The sequence below is a fragment of the Rhea americana genome, unplaced genomic scaffold (genome assembly GCF_003343005.1).
Source record: "Rhea americana isolate MKP2758 unplaced genomic scaffold, rheAme1 scaffold_31, whole genome shotgun sequence".
NCBI lineage: Eukaryota > Metazoa > Chordata > Aves > Rheiformes > Rheidae > Rhea > Rhea americana.
In genome coordinates this window covers 2,436,822-2,457,414 of record NW_028186435.1, presented here as the reverse complement: position 1 = coordinate 2,457,414, position 20,593 = coordinate 2,436,822, and the positions used below count along the sequence as shown (strand labels likewise).

Genomic DNA, 20,593 nt, shown 5'->3' with positions numbered 1-20,593 from the left:
CAGAAATATTCTGGTTTATGGATCTATAAGCTAAATGCAGAAGGTCTTGCTAAAATGAACACTTCAGGGCAAGCACGGACAACTGAGAAGCTGTCAGATTGGCACTGTGGGCTACAGATGCCTGGAAGATTAGATGCAAACTGATCAGGGGTTTTGAGGAATGCAGTTCTGAACTTTATTATCTATGTTCAGCTGTAAGCAGCTATGCTCTGTTTCTACAGTTATTTATTGTTATCTTCATTTATGCATGTGATATATTCTATGTATTTYGTGTAAACTGGGTTTTCTCTGTAGCTTTCTCAAGCCTTCATTTTTTCCCTAAATTTCACCAAACTGTGAACAGAAAGTTGAGACTCAGTGTCTGACAGATTCCTTAGCAGATTTCAGTGTAAGCTAGGGTCGGGAGGTGATGCCTAGTTTCTAAGCACCTTTTATGTGTTATTTTCTCCACGTGGATTGCAGGAATTCAGTAGATGTTTCACCCCTGATTCCAATGGGAGTAATGTCAGAAGTGTTATGGGAAATAATACTCCCTCTGGCTTCCACTGCGTGTTGGATCTGGTRCTCACACTGTGAGCACCATCTCTTCCTGGGAATGTAGTATGCGAGCAATTGCACCTTCCAATCTGCGCTCTAGGGAATGTTTGGGCATAATCAGTTCCATCACARCACAGAAATGGTGGGCAAATGTTTCCTTTAATCTGCACTAGTAAGTACTGAGATAACTGCCCTGTAGGATAACTTTGAATTTTTTTTCTCATTCAAGAGAAATGGATAATACTGTCAGATGACTTTACTACTTAATTTTAAGATAGGAAAGAGGGCTTTTTCATGCCAGAATAGTTATTTGGGGATGGTAAATAAGGAAACAAATGAAATTTAACTTGTTTTAATATTCTTTTATGCTTTATATTCATTTAAAATATTCGCAGATTATAACTGTTCTTTTGAGGTGGCTTTTTTAAACATTTGAAATATTTTGAAGTCTTTGAAACCCTAAAAGGGAAAAAAGCACTGCTGCATAATTATCTTGCCAGCCAAACCAATCCATATGAGACAGCAATTTCAGCTTCCTTTCCAGCTTTTCACCTCCTATTTTGTGAACTTCTATGATACAGGGGATGTTGGTAGAACAAAGAACTGTCAGCAGATAGCAGATCCAAAATTGGATTGTAATGGATGCATTATCTGAAGTTAGCTCTTGCTCTTCACCCAGATGGTCAAGAAGAATGTTTATTAGATTTAAATCTTTTGCCTTTCTTTGATTGTTGGGATTTATATAACAAATACAAGACAGTCCTTGGAGTGCTTGGATCCTCACTTTTGTTGAAATGGATTGTGTGCAAAATATATCACACAAGTCCTGCATATATTCTGATGCACATATTGCAGCATTTGTCCCACCTGTAATAGACAACATTATTGTTACGTATGGAGCAGTTTGGTTAGTAAAACGACACGCGTGCACGGGAAAGCTCTGAACTGAGGCTACTATGAAACACTTTGCCCCATTCCGTTGTCATAAAGAATTCAGTCTGCTGTATAAACTCTTGAAAAAGTATGCTGCAGGATAAGGCCAGCTTTGAGGACTGAATGATAGCATGGGAATTGGACCCATGTATGTGCTCTTTCTGTCATAGATGTATTGGACCTTCATCAAATAATGTAAGCTCCCTGTGCCTCAGTTATTGTATCAGAAAAATATTAATATATGAAAATAATGAGTTTTGTGACATTGCATTAATCACATGTTCTAGAAGGATGAAGTTTCATTTACTGTTCTCAAAATTCCTTTTTTAAATACCTGCAGTATGTTACCCCGTATAGTAAGTATAGGAACTTTATGCATATGTGAAGGACTTGTCAGATGTGTAGTAATTATACGGTTATGTTATTAGTTCTTTCACAAACTTCTGACATTCATTATTTTTGTTTATATATATATAGGGAAATTCTGATCTACCACTGAACTGAAACCACGTAACAGCTGAAAATCAACGTTCCGAGGGACAAAGAAAGAGATGACAGAGAACGTTCTGGCTAGCAGGATCAGATCATCAGTTCTGGAACCTGGCTGCAGGATGGGATTTTCAAAAAGTTGTAAATGCTTTTGTGCACCAACTTAGCCAGCAGCCTGACTCCTTTTCTTTGCACAGGTTAAAACCACAACTTCTTGATTCACAGAAGTGTCCTAAGGCTTCCTAGAAGTGGGATCCACCTTCCAGGACAAGGTCCTAGCACTTCTCCCATAAAATGTGCATATCCGAACTGAAAATGGGTTTTCAGACCCATCAGTCTTAACTGAAGTCAGACTTAGGTGTTTACCATGTTGGGAGTAAGAACATATTCAGGTGCCAGATGTTTCAAAAAGGAACAAACCTTAAAAACCCAAGTTTTGTGTGAAGAACTTTTTAATCGGAAAATAGGTTTAGCAAAAATATCAGTTTTAGTGTAAACACCTGTTGTATTTAAGACATAATGTGTGGAGGGTGTGAATTAGACTATAATAACTACTTAGCTGGACAGCTGAAATCACTTGGTGTTTGGCATTGTATTGTTTACAGGGGGGCCCTACACTGTTCTCATATGTTACAGCTTATTTTGCAGGCTTTGCACAAATAGCTAAGTTGCTCAGTAGCTTTTGCAAGAAAGTGCACTGCATATTCATTTACTTTTATTTAAGGGCCATCTGAAGTTGTTTCTTTTTTCAGAACTATATTTGAAATCTTGAGCAGAAGGTTGAAAATCTATCAAGCCTGTGTGCTACTTGTGCTCTGTTGTTCTTGAAATGGAATTGCACTGTTATCAACATTTTTTATGTGGAAAATATTTATTGCATATTGTTAATTTCTTTTCCCATTCATGTAATAACACAAAATAGTTCTGCAAATGATAATGGTGTTCTGAGAAACTTTAATTTGTTGCTGCTTTATAGATCTACTTGCAGCGAGAATGTCAACCACATTCAAGGTCAAACCCTTGAGTATAATGGTATGTCTGTAGTACCCTCTGCTGGCACCTAAGACATTTGAAGAGGGCCACAGTGGATCTTATCATTAGATAATTCCATTGCACATCAGCAAAATTTATCCAGCTCTAAGAGGTTTTGCTGCAAAAACAATCAGGTAGATTAAGAATCTTGTTTCTGAATCTTAATAGTGTTCTCATCAGTTTAAGGTAATATTAATGATAACAAGCTGGACTTTTTATTTTGAGCCCTAGAAACTGTAAATAAGGTGTAATTAAAGGTCATAGTTTTAAACAGAACTAGTAAAGCCTGAAAAGGAAAAACTTGAGGAACTGCATCAAAAGTGAGGTTTTCAGGAAGGCTTTAGAATCTGTGATTCCAAGTGATTTAGTATTTAAAGCCTTTCTTACTTATTTACAGTAGTATGAGCTGTAATATTTACTACATTTATTGTGCATATTGTGTACACAGAAACTGGACAACTGTTACTTTGCCAGTTCTCAAAGCATCTTAGTATTTGATTTCCTTATTAAAGCTCAAATTGTGGAATTCAGGAGAAGATTATTTTTAGAGCAAATTTCTTACCTTAATGGCATAAGTCCATAGTTTTTAAACTTAACTAAATAAATCCATAAAAATAAYGAAGTCTTACTGTAATTTAAATCTGTGGGCTTGAGCTTTTTTTTAGGGCTAACAAACATCCTATATATATGGGATTTCTAGCACATCAAATACAGCATCCCATACAGCATCAAACGTGAGATACAGGCTTKTCCTTTAACTCCTTAGACCTTATATACAGAATTTGAGGCTAAAATATAAGGAATTACAGTTACCTTCCCCTAAACATTTTCTTATGGCTTCCTCCAGTTGTTTAAATGTGTCATGTGGGTAGCAGTGAGAAAGCAATGACAACTGGAGAAGACCCCACTCTTTAGGGCAGAAGACCATTTTTTTGCCAAACCTAGGGGAGATCCATGTGTAAGACATACTGATAGGTAGTCCTATTGACTCCTGATTTTTGAATGCTTAGAGTTAGCACTAATGAGTATACAACACAGGCTAGAGCTTAGTGTAAAGCTGCATTAGATAGCTTTCCTTGGAGTAGGTGGAGTACAGGAAACTCTAGGCAGGCTAATTTATCCTACTGCTGTAGCTAAAGTAGCATAGAGGCAATATGGGCTTATATCTACAAGGCAGAAACGACACAGACAGTAACAGTACGAAAGCCACCATAGTGCCAGAAAACTGTGAGGGATTCCTGAGATAGCCTTGATCTTTAAATTTGCAAGAGTCAACCAGCTGCAGCTCTGAGTAAGAGATTTTATAATTAGCACCTGCTGGGTGTTTCTTTGCTAGTTGATGTCTGTTTTGTTAAATTAATCTCTACATATTTGTTTTTTCCTACTCCAAGAAGAAGMGTTCTCGTGTTAACAAAGTTGGAAAACGCAGTATTGCCGGCCCTGAGAGCAAAAGAACATGTAAGTTATGAGATAAATATAATGGTCTGTTTCTTTTTATTTGCCTTCTGGTTTTAGAAGCTTTAGGGTTCACTTTTTAGAGTTTTCTTTGTAACCTTGAGGGACTTTTGTTTGGTTTTGTTCTTAAGAGTGTGGTTTTTTTTTCTTTTCTTTCCTACGTTGTCATGAATCATGTCAKGACATAATTCTTTCCATTTTGTTTGCCCTTTTTAAAACAGTATTAATGCTTGAAGTGGAAATTCAGCCTTTGTACATCTATATACCAGGTCTGAGCTTGTCAGTCTTGGATAGCACAATAGGAACTTGACTATGAGTCTAACCATTCCAACAGATGTCTCTGTGATTTTTCTCACTGATTTTATTAAGAGCAGGATTTGTTCCTATCTGTTTTGTAGCTGTTAACAATTACAATGAAGAAGTAAATTGACTTGGCTTTAATACACTTTTCAAAGGGTGGATTCAAACTACATCAACCCCATTTGGCAGTACCTGTATATGCTAGCAGTCCTATGCTCACTGCAGCTTTGGCTCTTTGCTCCATTGGTAGTTCTGTGTTCCTCAGGTCTATGCCGTAATCTTGAATTTTTTTATGATGAAAAGCACTGTCAGCTGTCTGGTAAGGCTCTTTCGTCGCAGAAGGGAAAAAATAATCGGTAAAAGTTTGGTAATAGTTTTGGATCCTCTTCAGCATATTTTCTGTTACTCCTTGTGGAGCCTTTAAAGTGACTTGAATGATACACAGAGTTCTTTTGCTCTGAACTTAAACCAGAAGTATCTAAAAATTTAAGGTACTAGCGCTTGTTGAAAAATAAACTCATCTAATCTGTAACTAAGCAATAGTTCAGAATGCATTACATAGAATCTGATGACTTCATAGTTCATAAGTCATGTTCCACACTAATACACAAACTATAAGCAAATTTTGATAGGTATGTTATGTATTACATATCATGTATTATGTTATGTTATGGGAATACAGGACATGTTACGTAAGAGCTTTTAGTAGACTGTAAGAATATTCTGATTTTCTTTTTTAAAAATACACACTTCTTGCTGAGGTTTTAGGATGGGAACAAGAGCCTGTAGACTCACTGTGGAACAAACGGAGAAGGAACACTAAACCGAGACAGTCCCCCCACCCCTTGCTTCTAAAATAATAGTTTAAAACTTGTTTTTGTAAAATGTATTTTGGTTCACTTCACGTAATTTTCACTATGTTTTCATCCCTTCTCCACTTTTCCTACCTGTCTGGTTTAWGTTTTTATTTTAGCTGCTAAAGTAGTTTGCTGCCTATCTTCCCAGCGGAAAGATAGGTGTCACCAAACCGATCTCCTATGAAGCTGCAATGGTTGTGCATATTAAAACATAAGCTAGCATTGCACCATTTCTCCTAGTGCACAACAAGTTGGAGTTCTCTGCCCTCAATTTTCTCTGCTATGTGTACTGTTCAGTTGCTGTAATTTATAAATTTTGGTAAGGTTTAGATCAGAGTTACTTTAATATCTTCGTGAATTGACATGCTACAAAACAGGAATCATGTATTTCTACTCTGTAAGACACTTAGCAGATGACTTCATGTAATTTAGGTAAACTTTCTGAGGTCGTGATAAAATGGTGAGCTGGTGACCAGACTTGAAAAGRCAAATATTGCCCACAAACTTTTTGCCTTAATATGATTAAATAACAGTTGGCCCCAAATCCAATCGCAAGTARGTAGCTCTAAGTAAGCTACCTGGGAGCTGATTTCCATTGTGTTTGGAGGTTGCATGAGCCTCACCTTAGAGAAGCTGCCGCTATGATAAKTGACTATACATATGGACTGATGTGCTTAGTAATTAAAAAATAATCTTTATTATAACTTAAATGTGATAGGAAATATGGTGAGTACAAATACCACAAAACTAAAAGCAAAAAAATAAAAAATAACAGAAGTCAGTACAAAAGAACACCTTGGAGAATTCAGCTCATGGGATAGATGTGTTATAAAAACCATGACGTGGTTATTTCATCTTCTGTAAAAAGAGTCTATGCCCCTCAGTAGACAAGTAACCATTTGAACTGTACAAAATGTACTTTTTTAATTAAAGGAAGAATATATATTTTTATAAATATACAGATATGTACACTGTAACATTCACAGTAAAAAATGAAACAAAACAAAAATCCTGCCTGCCAAATGTTTGGCGCACAAGGCTTCTTTTTGATTCGAGTTGTTTGCAATCTTTTTTATATAATCTATGCAAATCTGGATACTTTAATTGACATCTAAATAGCATTTCATGCATAATGAACACAGTACAGGAACACTCTTCTGTTAAATTCTATTCATCTCTTTCTGTGTTAACTTAAGGCTCATAATCAACAGCTTGAAGTACTGTCTTTCATTTTTGCTGTGAGGGGAGAGAATGCATTCATTTCATACTCTGTTTATTGCTACCTCAAAGGTCCGTTTTATTTTCTTCTATTCTTTATATTGAAATCACTCTATAGAAGCTATCATCTGCTAATTAGAGTGTACGAAATCCAATCCTGCTTGCAACCTGCAGAACAAAATGGCTTTGGGGACTTGTGCAATTAGTTCACACTTTTTCTTCCTGAAAGAAAAAAAAAAAAAAACCCAAAGCACTTTACCTTTTCATTTATTTTTTCCAAACCTATGTGATTGTTTGATACCCTTAGCAAATTCCTGGATTAATGATGGTTCATTGTTGGAGGGCAAGAGAAAGGAAATAAAAGAGCAGCAGAGGCATTTAGAATGAGTCACTAAAGTGACACCTCCCAGGATTTACACCATGCTGTTCCTTGAGGCAGAACTTGAAGAAACTTGTTCTATATTTTGTTATTGAGACAAAACTGAGAAAGCCAAGTGGTGTGCTGTGCTGCTGGAGTGTTGCTGGGGACAGCAGACACTTAGCTCGTAGTAGAAGAGAAAGCTTTGTAGTTCTGCTCAGGTGGCCTCCTACTTGTCCTTCTTAGATACAGCATTACATATTTCAARCTTTCACAACAACTTAAAAGAAGCAAATATAATATTCTGCGAGATATATGAAGGTGCCAGATTTTAAAAACTCAGAAGTTTGCTGAGGCTGAATAACTGCAAATACATTATTTATTATGAATCAGTCAAGAAAGTATTGTTCCTCAGTATCCAACTGCTCCATCATAAGCTGCATAGAGGAGCCAATAGGAACTCTATCGTTTGACATCACGTTTCACTTTTCCTTAAAAGGTCTGTAAATWGCTACATTTCAGGATGTTCTCATAGAATTCTTCCAAGTCTGTCATCTTCCCATATTCAATTAYGACTCCATCCTAGTTTAATCACTGTCAAATTTTAGACAGGTGCTTTTCCATCTAAAAAGCTGTGGCAGTTTCTATTCCACGGCGACTTCCAACTTTAATAAATTCCCGAGGGAATYTGTCCAGCTGTTCATATGCCAGTCTCCCATCTTCACCTGAACACAAAATATTAAAACATAATAAAATATGTCAGTGCCATACAAAATTTAAAATCCTGGATTCTTTGCTGTTAAAAAGCACTGATCTGCTGGTAACTTCTTTCCATTCTTAGAATCTATTATATCGTTAAAGGCAACTTAAGAAATTACTTTGAAAAACTAAGTGTGCTCTGAATGTTCATATTATTTCTTGTTTTTTTTCTCATTGTAGTTTGTTGCTAGTTTTATTTAGAGCAAAACAGAAGCAGATGTGGTTTGTATGATAATATGACAATATTTGTATGCTTGTCTTACTGAATAATCTRTGTGTCTCAAGGTCTCAGCTGCAGCTGTAATATAGTTGTGGCAGATGATGTTTATCCATTTCTAACTTGGACAATATAAAGTTTACTTATGTCTCACTTCTTGGCTTGGCACYTTTTAAGAAGTAAGTCTAACCATGTCTTTATTTACATGTTTGCCACCAAAAAAAAGGAAGTATTATGTTTGCTGAATTTAACTATTTTTATCAGTYAAGCCTTTGTTTTTTAGGTACTGTCATCTGTATGCACCTAAGTATAACATTAAGCCTAGTGTGTAGAATTGACCATTAGGAATCAAAAAGGTGTCTGTATGTCATACAGAAGAATGGCAATACARACTCCTGGAGTTCATAAATGTGACTTTGCGTTAATTGTGTTATAACCCGAGCAATAATACAGCAGAGTGAATTCCTGCTGAATTGCTGAGTGAAAGAGAGGATGTTTGAGGAGTCTGCACGATTAATGTTAGAGGGGSACACATCCATGGTGTAGAAATTCATGCATAGCCTGCAGAGTCAAGGGAGGGCCAGCAAAAATACAACTTTTAAAATTTGTACTGTAGAAATGCCACTGAAGTATTTGGGCCCTGAAACTGTGTAGTCAGTCACTTCCATGCTTCCAGTCACTGGCTGATATGCAGCTAGATTACAGGTTGATGGACAGGTTATCTGTTGTCCCAAGGACAAATGAAGGTCTATACAGGATGTCTGAGGTGCTGCATGAAGGAGGACTTGCAGATTAGTATCTCTCATAATAGGCATATAAGCATAACCTAGCACAAAATGGAACACGTGGCAGTGCTAATGGCATTTGAGTGTGGTTTTTGTTTGAATAAATTGTTTTTTTATATATGTTTGTCAAATTATGAAATACCTGTTTGTCAGTTTCTCTTTTGCTATTTTTCCTTCTTTTACTTCCCTCTCCAAACTCATACAATTTAATTACTCTCTTTTTTTGCTCCATTTTCATCATTTTCAAAACCAATGATTTCTAAGAAGTATATATATTTAATCTATTTAGGCCTCCAGRTAAAATTTTATTTCAATTTAGAGCCTTGCATTTGTATATCTTAGCATGTCTTAGGTGTCTTAAATAGCTACTCTATTTAAAAAAATTATATATATATATATAGCTATAAAACATACAACTCACCAAGTGAGAGCAGGGTTTCAGATGCCACTTTTCTGATTTCTTCATTGTCAGACTGGCAGAGTGTGACTAGCATTTTAATACTCTCAGTAGCCTGGAAAGTGCAAAACCAACTGTGTTAATACTACATATAACAACGTGGGTTTTATTCCACATCCTTGTGTGATATATTGAGCATTGTTTACGCTTCCTTTCCGACTGTCTGTGTATGYGCAAATACTGCGTTGTATCTTTGGGTCTGTCTTGAAAGGGTTCAYGAGGATGCTGGTACAGCCAGAATTGCATGACAACATCCACTCTTCCTCTGACCTCTCTTCTTTCATACAGGAAAAGAAAGTCTCCTGCCTCATTAGCCTCAGCTAGAGCAGTGACTAGAGGAAGCTGCGGGAGCGCAATGGTGGGAGCGCTCATGTTTCTGCCAGCACCAGTGCAGGAAGCCCTGTGTTTAAAACCTCACACCTAGGGGAGGTCTTGGGTAAGGCCTTGGTGAGGATGTGGGCAATGTGACTTTTAGAGGTTTCTTAGTGGATAGGTGCCCTTGGAGAAGGATATTTTCTCCTCCAGTGTGGACTCCACATTCTGTAACCTATGYGCTATATGCATAAATATGGCTGATCAGCTACATCTGCCACTTCTGACTGTGGGCTGTGAAGGGGCTGTGGGACAAGGCCATAAATATGCCAATATGCGGGTACAGCAGGAAGAAGAATGGAGATGGGTGACAGGGCAGTGAGTTTCATCCTCAGCATATCAAATTTGATAGGTCAGAAAAGGCTGTTCTTGCAGGCGTAAGTGTATCTGTATCAGCATTTTTGCTAGCCAACCAAGTCACTTGAAGTTGTTACTGCAGGCGCCTCACTGATATCTGTGCTGACCAACACTTTACAATTTTCCTTGCCTCTGCTATTTTGGAAAGAAAACAAGGAAAAATTCTGCTTTGCTGCAAAATGTTAGGTCTACAGAGAGAGAGCAGCTGTCATGGTGTCTGTAYGTCATGCAATACCACGGTAATAGTGAGCAAAAGGAAGGGCAGATATGACCCCGGCTGTGACGCAAGGAAGAGGCCCTGAGCTACAGAGCCAATATTTGTATAAGTCTTGCCGATGCTGGGAGGATAGGTGCATTCTGCAGTGCTTCTAGTCAGGACTCATCTTCCATAGCCGTTAAATCTCATCCCTCTGTCTTGAACCTAATYGCTTGTGCTTGACCATGAGCAAGTCTGTGTGAGGAGTGACTACAGCTCATATATTGAAATGAACAATGGAGCCACAGCAGCATAGAGCTTGCTGTGGTCTGCAAAACCTGGGAGAGGCAGAGCAGGACCTTGAGTGGCTGATCTCTATCAGCTCCATGCTGTGGGTGAGACTGCTTCTGGGTTAGCTCATCTGCAGGGTTGGCTCTATCACCTTTCAGCTGCAGCATTCACATCCCTGAAATAATACCTTTCAGAAAGGCATCAGCTTTTTATTTAAAGAGCTCAAAAGATGTAGTTCCTTTCCCTCATTAGTATTTCTTTTTCCTGGCAGTTTAAGAGCTGTTGAAGATGCACTGCACAGGCTCTATCTGTTTGGCCCCAGTTGCCACCACTGATTCTTATTCTGCTTTTCTCAGAGAGACCAAAAACACGCTACTGCACCTTGTAGTACAGCAGAAGTGTAATGCCCCTTTATCACTGCCTATAAGAAGTCCCTGCTAGCGTCTTGTTCCGGGGAAAAGTCTTTCATATCCAAGTGATATTGGACTAGGTGCTGAAGAATGTCAGTTACGTTCTAGAGCTGTCTTCTCCAGGGGGAAGTTTTGAGGGAGCAATAATCAGTCTGCAGTGTGTCTGTTCCATCGAATACATTTTTTGGCCTAGTGTCCAGTACCAGGTAGGCTTAGACAGCTGCTGCCTCCCATGGCTCTACATAGCCAGTGCAAGAGCAACTTTTTTTTCCTTTCTGTCACAAGAAGTGCAGAAATGGCACCAAAAGTTAGCTGAAGACCCAGTATTCAGGTGTACCAGTTATTGCCAGGATGGTTTGTTCCTTCGTGCTTACACTCTTTGTACAGTATCATCAAATGAGCTGTKACTTCTCTCTCCCTTTCTGTTCTGTACAGCTGCAAGCCATGTGCATTATAACTATTTTTATTTTGGGAGAGAGTGGTATTTTTCCTCTCAGTCAGAACTCAGATTTTTTTTCTCTGTTACACAGAGGCCCATCTCCTAAAATCGGTATGATAGGGAGCAAAAGATGAAATGCAAAAAATGAACTTCATCATTGTCATGTGCCTTTTCTTTAAAGTAAGGCCAAGTGCCACAACTGAATTCCTTGTCTCTTACCTTGAGGTATCTTAGAGCCAGGCAAGCTGCTTTCTGCAGCTGCAGGTTGGGCTGGGTAAGTGCTTCACAGTAATAAATTAAGGCCTGAAAACAAATAAAGAAGAATATAACAGTAAAAGGTTTGCACATATGTAGAGCAGAAAGGTGGAGTGCAGAGCTGCTGACAGGCACAGCCCTTCCTTAGTAGCGGTTTGTGTGGAAGCGCAAGTGTAGAGAAGAGGTAAGTCCTCCGTGCACATCCAGCCCAAGCCACTAATTATAACTCTGTGAGGGTGTCTGGTCTGAGGCCAATTTTTGGTGAGCAAACATTCACATTAAGGTAAGCAGCATAATCTGGCATTCCTGAGGGCGTTTCTGCATAAATTGCCAGGGAGCAAATAGGCCTTGGAGTCTAAATAGCTCAAGAGCTGACTCTTGAGATGGTCTCTCTGATATAGGGATATGAATGAGCAGGCTGCAATGGGCTCCAGGGGGACTGAGAATGACTGTTACAAGATTAGCCTGAGGTGCTAGAACAGTTTACTGCTTGATTCAAGAAATCAGCAGCTATTGCTAATCAAACAAAACCAGCATGAGTGGCAAATCTTAGTGACAGATGGCTGCATAATGAACTCCATAATGCCTTAAGGCACCTTGTGGATTTTTTCTTCAGGTAGGGAACCAGATATTGGCTGAGCTCATGTTCCAGGAGAAGGTTGCATTTTCCCTGAAATGCTGCCTCCRTGAAGCTGAGAGGGTGAGAGGATGGTGTGAGATACCAAGAGGCTGCAAAATGGAAAATGAAGTGGATGGACAAAGAAAGAGGGGGCTTAATTAGCAGAGAAATGCAGCAAAGAATGAGCTCCCTCCTTTTCTTCCCATTTTGCCACTCTTGCTCCTCCAGCTTCCTGTTCTTTCATTCTATCCTGATTGGGAACAAGAAGGATGCAAGAACAAGAGGACAGTAGGGAAAGCTCTGCTGTGAAAGAGATCAACCCATTGTTTCTTTCTTTTCTATTCTTTAATTTCTATGTTTAATCTGGCCCTGCTTATTATCTTCTGCATCTGTGATAGATTCAGATCTTGGACTGTAATTCTTTGACCTTGCAAAAGCTGTCAGAGCTAATCATTGTCCCCTTAAGGCAGTTCTTCCCCTCCTGAAATGGTGGGAGATCCCCTAGATGCCAGCTTTCTTTGGAATAAAATCTCAGACTTATGTCTTTGCACAGTGAAGATGTTAGGAAATGTTGCGTTGAAGCCAAGAGACAGCCCACTGGAAATGCTAAAATGTGCAAGACAGTTGGAGAGTGCAAGACTTGCTAACCATTTGCACAGTTTAGGTTAGTACCTGTTGAATAACGGCARGTAGAAACAGATCTACATATTTGTAGAAAAATTAGATAGAAAACCCCTCTCGATCAGTTTAAATCGAATCTGGAGAAATTATTTTATACATGTAGACATTTGAAACCTATAGGCAGAAATTAATGATGTCATGAATATACAGGTCCCTTAGGCAAAAGGTGAGTTTTTGCCACTTACCTTCTCCCTGAAGTGCCTGTTTTCTGCTGTAGCTGTCAAAAGTGATGCCACAGTCTCACTGACTTCATTTTTATTTTCAGTTAGAAGTAAAGCCAGAGCTCTCAATACTTCCTGTTGTGGTGGAAGGTTATTAGAGTTTATTTTGGCCATGTTCTGCTGCAGTTTTCCATCTTTCACCGACTGCAGCATCTGAACCACAGAGGCTAGAAATGCAAAGAGAAGAAAGGTCCTTGTTACTTGTTTTATCCTCTTAGCACTTCAGATTGCTCCTGTCCCCACTAGCAATCCTCTATTACCCCTAGAAAGGGCAGATGAAAAGTCCTTAACTCGGCAATTGTCAGCATTGCGATGTGCATGCATGGGGCTGTGCTTTTATGTTGGGCTGGGCTTCTCAGACACCATTCCTAAGGAGGAGACAAGTAGATGAGCTAGATGGGACACTAAGGCTCGCTCAGAGATATGCTATGTGCCTATTCATCAAATCTTCAGTTCTGCTGGAAAATGTAAATCCTCCCCCACGACAAGTGAAACCCAATATTCTAGTCAGTGTAATGACTTCCAGAGCATCTTTGTGACAGTTTTTTCTAGGCAGGTTGACGTCCCCCACCAAGAGCTCATGTATTTCATAAGTGAATTGAAAAGCCTTCCAGGCTTTTGAGCAAAAGTTCTCCAGTGGGCCCAAATAAAAGTGGAAACTAGGCAAGGTTCCTCAAACTTTCTCAAACGGAAAGGAAGAAAAATTTGCTTTTCAGGAATTGAAATTTAGCGTGCTTCATGGAGTGTCTGCTTCCCTCTTTAGATCTTGGTGCCAGAGCCTGCCAAACACTCTGGTGCTGTGATTCCTTGGCTCCTGAGAAGAGCTCAACACTTCAGAAGACCTGTCCATAAAGGATGACGAAATACTGGAACTCCATCAAAGYCATGAGCACAGAAAACTTCCCAGACCTGGGGCCTAGCCCAGTAGCATCAGCCATTTCCTAAAAAGTAATTCTTTCAACATAGTTGTTTCCCATTCTAATATGGAAATAGAAATTACTGAGGGTGTGATTGCATTAGCTGTTTTTCTTGGATATGTACAGCTGTTTAGGTGCAGCCATGCTTAGCATGCAAGGCAATTGCTTGCCTTCTTTCCCACTTCTTTTAAAAAGTCAAGCTAAGGGCTGARCTGTTCTGTGCTGACCTCAGAAGGACATCAATATATTTTCCCTTTATCTTCCAAAATTTATATATCTTACCTTCTTTTGCAAGCTGCAGCAAATAGCTTCCAAGATCATTAACACTGTGGCTGGCAAAATAGTTGTAATACTGAAAGACTGTTATGATTTCTGAGGACATACTGGAGTAGAGGACGGGCTCTGTTCGGTCCAGAATCTGAGACACCAGAATTCTGAAGACTGCAAGCAGCAGAAAAAAGGACATATTAGTGAGAACAAAAGCTGGTGGCAAATTCCCACAGTCCACTTGAAAGTCTAAAAGAAAACACTGTGTTTTCAAAGCTAGGTACCTCCCAACATTTCTAATCTCAACTATGGGCACAGCTACTTTCCCTCTGTCTAGCCCTCATCCCTAGAGGATATCATCGTGAGCTAAGGACTAACTTCTGCCAAGTTCAAACTATTCCCCCTTCTGGGTTGCACTAAGAATTAAAACCAGATCTTGCAAGGCCAGTGCAGCTTATTCAATACAGCATCCTTCCTAACCAAGCAGTATAGTGAATTGCTAAACGCATATCCACATGCACTGCCCAATTACACCTCAGTAATGCCACTGAAGTAGGGAAGACTTACTCAGAAGCAGAATTTGGTTTTGCTTATTTTTATTTTCGTATATGTGTGTGGCATGCAGAAAGCTAGCTTGAGATACACAGTTCATGACTTTTGTAGCATGGAACATGAAGGAAAACACGGTCCTGGGTAGATACCTGCAGTATAGGCACTCACATCTGAGCAAATCACTCTACCATTATAGCCCATGGAAAGCCAGTCAATAGTACTGTAGTTTGACATATTGTACGTCCCACTCCAAATATGAAATTATATTCAGATAGACTTTACTGTGTATGGATTTGATCCAAATGAACTGTAATGGGGATATAATAGCATGTGCTTAGCAATAGTAGCTAAATTTACTGAAGCGTAAGGCCACACGTGGCTGAACTTTTCACTAAATTGTTTGATCCAGCTCGAACAAGGAGTGAACGAGGAGACAAGAAAGTAACAAAACAGCTTCAACAATGATCAGTGACTACCATAACTCTGCCTCGAGACAACAGGGAAACCAGCCAAGAGCAAAGAAGCTATCATTGGTGCAACAAATCAGAGAATGGCCAAATAACTTAACTCGTAGGGGTATAAATACTCAGGGAATTTTCCGTTCAGAGTCCCTCTGAGGAGGCACCCAGCTCGAGCTCTAGTATTAATAAAATCGCCTTTTAAGGACGCTGGATTGAACAGTTTCCCTAACACAGACACTATACAGTTACCTAAAATTAGGTGAGAGGATTCCTGCTTCACTGAATTGCCTGACCTGTATTTGGGAGTAAATCTACTTTCTGATTACTTCATAGACCTTAAAACAATGTTTTCTCTGCTGCTGCCCTCACCTTTTTCTCCTATTCCAATCTAATTACAGAGTCACAGAATGGTTGAGGTTGGAAGGGACCTCTGGAGATCAGCTAGTCCAACCTCCCTGCTCAGCAGGGTCACCTAGAGCATAGTAGACAGGGTTGCATCCAGGCGGGCCTTGAATATCTCCAGAGAGGGAGATTCCACAACCTCTCTGGGCAACTTTTTCCAGTGCTCTGTCACTTTACTGTGACTAATTACTTGGGGCCAAAATTGTTTGAAGAGCTGTGGCATTAATTTTCAGAAGAAATCTTGGAGCCATATCCAAACACACTTCCATGGGGCAGGAAAAAAGCAACCAGAGTTGAGTAAAGCCCAGCAGAAAACAAATAGACCCAATTTGTCTCCAATCTGATGACAGTGGATTCTTTTTTTGCAGCAGTTGGTACCTGTTTCTGCAAGCCCTGGACATTCTTCATTCACAGTGGTGGCAAAATTAATATCCAGCTGCTTCATCATCTTGTCTGCAGATGTATGATACACTCCTGAAGGACCAGTACATTTTGTCCAGAAAGCCAGTAATGACAGCTTCTTGTGAAACTCTGGAATTGCTGGAAGAGAAAACAATATGAATGGTGAAATCAAGCCATGCTGAAAACATTGTGTTCCTAAAAATAAAATATCCTAAGTATGGAGGAATACTGACCTCACTAAGTGACAGTTTTGCTTGGTAATTTGCCAGGTGTCATTAATTTTACAGTACGTAGTTGTGTGTTCACTCCAAGTTTGTAATGTGTTGCTTCCATTTGCCACAGCAGAATGTGAGAACATTTGTTCCTGATTGAGTTCAGGGCATTGATGGCTCATTCCTTTAAATATTGTGAAGTACTAGGGGAATATAGCACATGATCTGAACACAGGACTGGGGCTCAGGAGCTGGTCCTTGTCCTAGCACTGTTTGTAGCCTTGGGTAAGTCACTAAACTTTACCTCTGTTTTCTGATTTAAAAAAATAAAATATATATATATATATATATATATATATATATATATATATATATATATATATATAAAACAAGGTGTATTTACCTATCCTGCAAGAGTGCTCACAGAGCTGAGTAACTGAGTGTATGTCAAACTCATCCAAAGTATGAAAATAAGTGCAACAAAAGCCACACAAAATGTTCTTTATTGAGATGACTGAAAGCAGTCTTCTAGATAAACCATTCAAAGAGTTGTATTATATCTCTGATACTGTAAGACAGATCCCATCTTTCCTCAGGAAAGAGAGATGGAGAGAGAACTGGGCTCTTTTGGAATGGCAGCATCCCCACTGCAGTAATTCCTTTTGTCCATCTTCTGCCCATCAGGCGGAATAAGGATACCTATATTGCTTCTACCCTTTCTATTTCTGGATACCAGTGCTTAGGCTAGAATAAGGCTTCTGACCAGCTTTATTGACTGAGGCAGCATCTGTTCATAACTGTGAGTCAACCCTTGCTACTGTGGAATTTCCTGCAGTAATGGTGTGCTCTATATAGTGTTTATTTAAGCAGATAAACATATGCAAACAGCTCCATGTCAAAAGGAACCCCTCTAACTTGTCTCTTACCATCAGTCAGGGAGGTGAGGTTTCCCAAGTTTTCAGTGCTGATCTCCGCAATATTCTCCATCACTAGGATCTGCCTGGATAGCTTATCCAGGAGGTCTCTTGCTACAAATGGTGTTTTACTGGAGAACACAATTTGCTGATGAAAACACATGAGAAGGGAGGAAAAGGAATCACTGAATTGGAAAAATTCAGGAAAAAAAAAAAAAGTCCCTCCCAGACCCCCAGCACCTGATGAAGTGCAATGGCAGATCCATCATCTGGAATCTCCTTAACTGCAGATGTTTTTTATCTCTGTGATATTTTATRGTTGATAAGCATTATTGCTTATATTTTTACTATCTACAGCCAGATCCCACCACTTAAGTTTCAAAGTAGCCATTTGCATAAGTTATTTTTGATTTATGTGCTCTGCTAAGCTAAAGGACCCCATCTTCATGAATTTTAAGTCCAGAAAATATTGCTGGTTTGGTTTTTGCATAATACAGGCCATGGAATTTCAGAACATATCTGCCAGMGAGCAGGCTGTAAGTTACTCTTTTTCTGCTGTGTTTCAGCTCTGATCAACTACCCAGGTGCCTTTATTAATTTGGTGCTTTTCCCATGCTAACATTTCCTGCTCTTGAGGTTTGCATTTTCTTCAGCTGTCCACTTTATTCATATCAAATYAGCTCAGTGTGTGGACAGAGAGTTCCATCTTGTCCCCCCTAACTGCATGTTTATTGTGTGCTCTTTTATTTAAGCCAAAGCCCTCTTGTACTTGTGAGACAGCAATGTCTAACTCAGCACTAAGGGTACTAAAATCAGGATTGCTCTGCATTGTTTCAGTGGGGCCTTTGGAAATAAATACTAATTATATCATAATATATATAATTATATCTACATATCTACATATCTACATACATATATATATATATATATATATATATATATATACACACACACACACACACACACACACACACACACACTGCATATTATAACACTGGAAAGTCAAACTGTAATAAGGAAGTTGCAGTATGTTTTGATTCAGCAGGAAAACCATGATGCCCTTGCTTGCTACAGCGGCTTGCTGGAGATTTAAAATCAAATTTGTTGAGCTTAGGCTCTGAAAAACCCTGCTGAAAGGTTATGCTATTCAGTCATGAGCATGGACAGACAATTTTGATGTCCCAGAGAGACTGTCGTGCCTCCATTGTGTTTGTCTTAGACTCCACCTACGGACAATTTTTAGTGGATATTCTTCTCCACATGCAGAAATACTTTTTTGCTTTTAAACATCACTGTCTGGGTCTCTGTTAGAGTAAATAGTGGAGCCTATTTTGCCTCTGAAGACATGAGTTGACTTAACAGAGGACTGCTCTCACTGAGGATCTCCTGGTGAAACCAGTGGAAATTTCTAAGCCCCAGCAATAGCAGTTTCTTACGGGAATCGGGTCTGGGGACTTGYCCATCGTTCTTACTAGGGCATGTCTTAAAAATGCCTGGTAGTCTGTATGCCCGATCTCTTCTGAGATGGCCAGGACTGAAATGATAAAGGCTTTTCCAGTTTGGGTGCCACTGGAGCAGCTTTTGGAGAGGTTTTCGCAGTGGTGACTACAGCCGTCCCAGCCCCAAGCTCTCCCTGCCTCCCACGTGCAACGGTACCCGTGGCCGCCAACACGTACCCTACGTCATTGGCACACAAGTGCCTGCAGGAATGATTAAAAATATACGCCCAGGAGGAGCTGGGCCTGGTACCTGAATGAGCTGTGTACAGTATTGCAAGTGCTTAACTATGGTTATATCAAGGCTGTCATTTCCCGTGGTCAGCGGAAGAGGACTGCCAGCAACGCTGGTACCAACACCTGTGTCTTCAGTGAGAGCTTCGCTGAGGTGGCCTCTGGCTTCAGGGTGCTCGGGCCTGTAACTGTTAAGGGAGGGAGGTCAGTGAAGGGCCGAGCGCCTCCTCAGCAGACAGAAACACACATTCACTCAAAGTGACTAGCAACAAGCACAGGAAGAATTGCTGAAAGCAGCGATCTGGAACCAAACAGCYCTCGATAAGCCAGAAACCATTTAATGAATACATCATCTCACAAACCAGCAGAGTTGTCCTGAACTGGGTGCAGAATGGTCGTATGCACCRAGAGGGCAAATTTCTTCCATGGTGCCCTGACTTGTTTGCCTTGAACAGTGCAATTCTGTCACCATCAAKTTTTTTCAACCTGCAATTATTCTTGCTTGGTGGTGAAAGCATTTTCTTTCATCCGTAGATAAATGATTTCCCAAATCGTCCTGGATTAAGCAGTATTACAGTTTGCGCCATCTCAAGCATTAAGCTGTTAAGGACAAATCTATTGGTATTTTCCTGGTGCCAAATTTAATGCTCAGGAAAGGAAAACCACTGCTGGAATAAGAGACATGATGTTTTCATACGCTGTTTTAGGCACAATGTGAACAGCTTGTTTTGCCAATAGTTTCTGTAAGAGCATAAAGCTATTCTCACTGTGTTTTAAATCATTATTTCCAGCTTAGTCTTGTACAAATGCTCCTCTCTATGCCTAAATGCAAAGCCCAGGCTCGGTCCCTGGAAAGCAGGTGTACATGGCTGCAAGTTGAAGTTTCAACACGTGCAGTCTTTTCACCGAGTCACACACACATCAAAAAAATGGAAGCAGGAATCTGTGCTGTCTAGGGATGAGCCAGAGAGGGGGAAAATGACATTTTTGCTTCTAGTTTAACTTAAAAATTTTAGTTAACTCAAAGTTAGTTTGGAACTAACTAGAATTTTTGCTGATTAACCTAAATGTAGGCTAAAGTGCCTGCTTAAAGCCAGATCCTTAAATCAACRCAGTTTTTGATCTGTGTTCAGAGTGCCAGTTTCACAAGCCACATAATTTTCCAAGTTTTCCTTCCCGCCAGGTCTTAATCTGGGAAGAGAATATACAGCGAGATGATGGGAACTGAATGGCACTCGCTTGCTTGTGCTTGAACTCGTTTTAAACTGGCCAGGATAAGCTGCGAGAAGCACGGCTCCCTTCTGAAAAAACACGGGGCCTTCGGGAACCACGTCCTTCTGCTCTGTTTTCCTGCTCCGTCGCCACGCAGCTRCCTGCCGGGCATCATATCAGTTCAGTGGGTGCAGACATGCTTTTAGGAGCTAATGATTGAAACACAGCTTTTTTAGGCCACACAACAAGGACAGAGCACAGCACAAACAAAACAGGCTTTTTGGTG

The 20,593-nt window shown here is 39.8% G+C and overlaps 2 protein-coding genes across 2 annotated transcripts in view; both read right to left on the bottom strand.

The window, feature by feature from the left end:
- Positions 1-961: 961 nt before the first annotated feature.
- ARMH2 (armadillo like helical domain containing 2) lies at positions 962-5,140 on the bottom strand. The gene is made up of 2 exons (XM_085310102.1): positions 4,939-5,140; positions 962-1,404 (listed from the first exon to the last, which is right to left on the bottom strand). The coding sequence occupies exons 1-2, from the start codon at positions 5,138-5,140 to the stop codon at positions 962-964; spliced, it is 645 nt and encodes a 214-aa protein (XP_085166228.1).
- Positions 5,141-6,338: 1,198 nt separating this feature from the next.
- Positions 6,339-20,593, bottom strand: part of RIPOR2 (RHO family interacting cell polarization regulator 2) — a 58,508-nt gene continuing 44,253 nt past the window's right edge. The window contains exons 15-22 of the mRNA XM_085310015.1: positions 19,115-19,283; positions 17,378-17,513; positions 16,216-16,377; positions 14,438-14,596; positions 13,203-13,405; positions 11,682-11,765; positions 9,362-9,452; positions 6,339-7,904 (exon numbers count right to left, since the gene is read on the bottom strand). Coding sequence (XP_085166141.1) covers positions 7,804-7,904; positions 9,362-9,452; positions 11,682-11,765; positions 13,203-13,405; positions 14,438-14,596; positions 16,216-16,377; positions 17,378-17,513; positions 19,115-19,283 — 1,105 coding nt within the window. The 3' untranslated portion in view covers positions 6,339-7,803. The remainder of the gene's footprint in view (positions 7,905-9,361; positions 9,453-11,681; positions 11,766-13,202; positions 13,406-14,437; positions 14,597-16,215; positions 16,378-17,377; positions 17,514-19,114; positions 19,284-20,593) is intronic.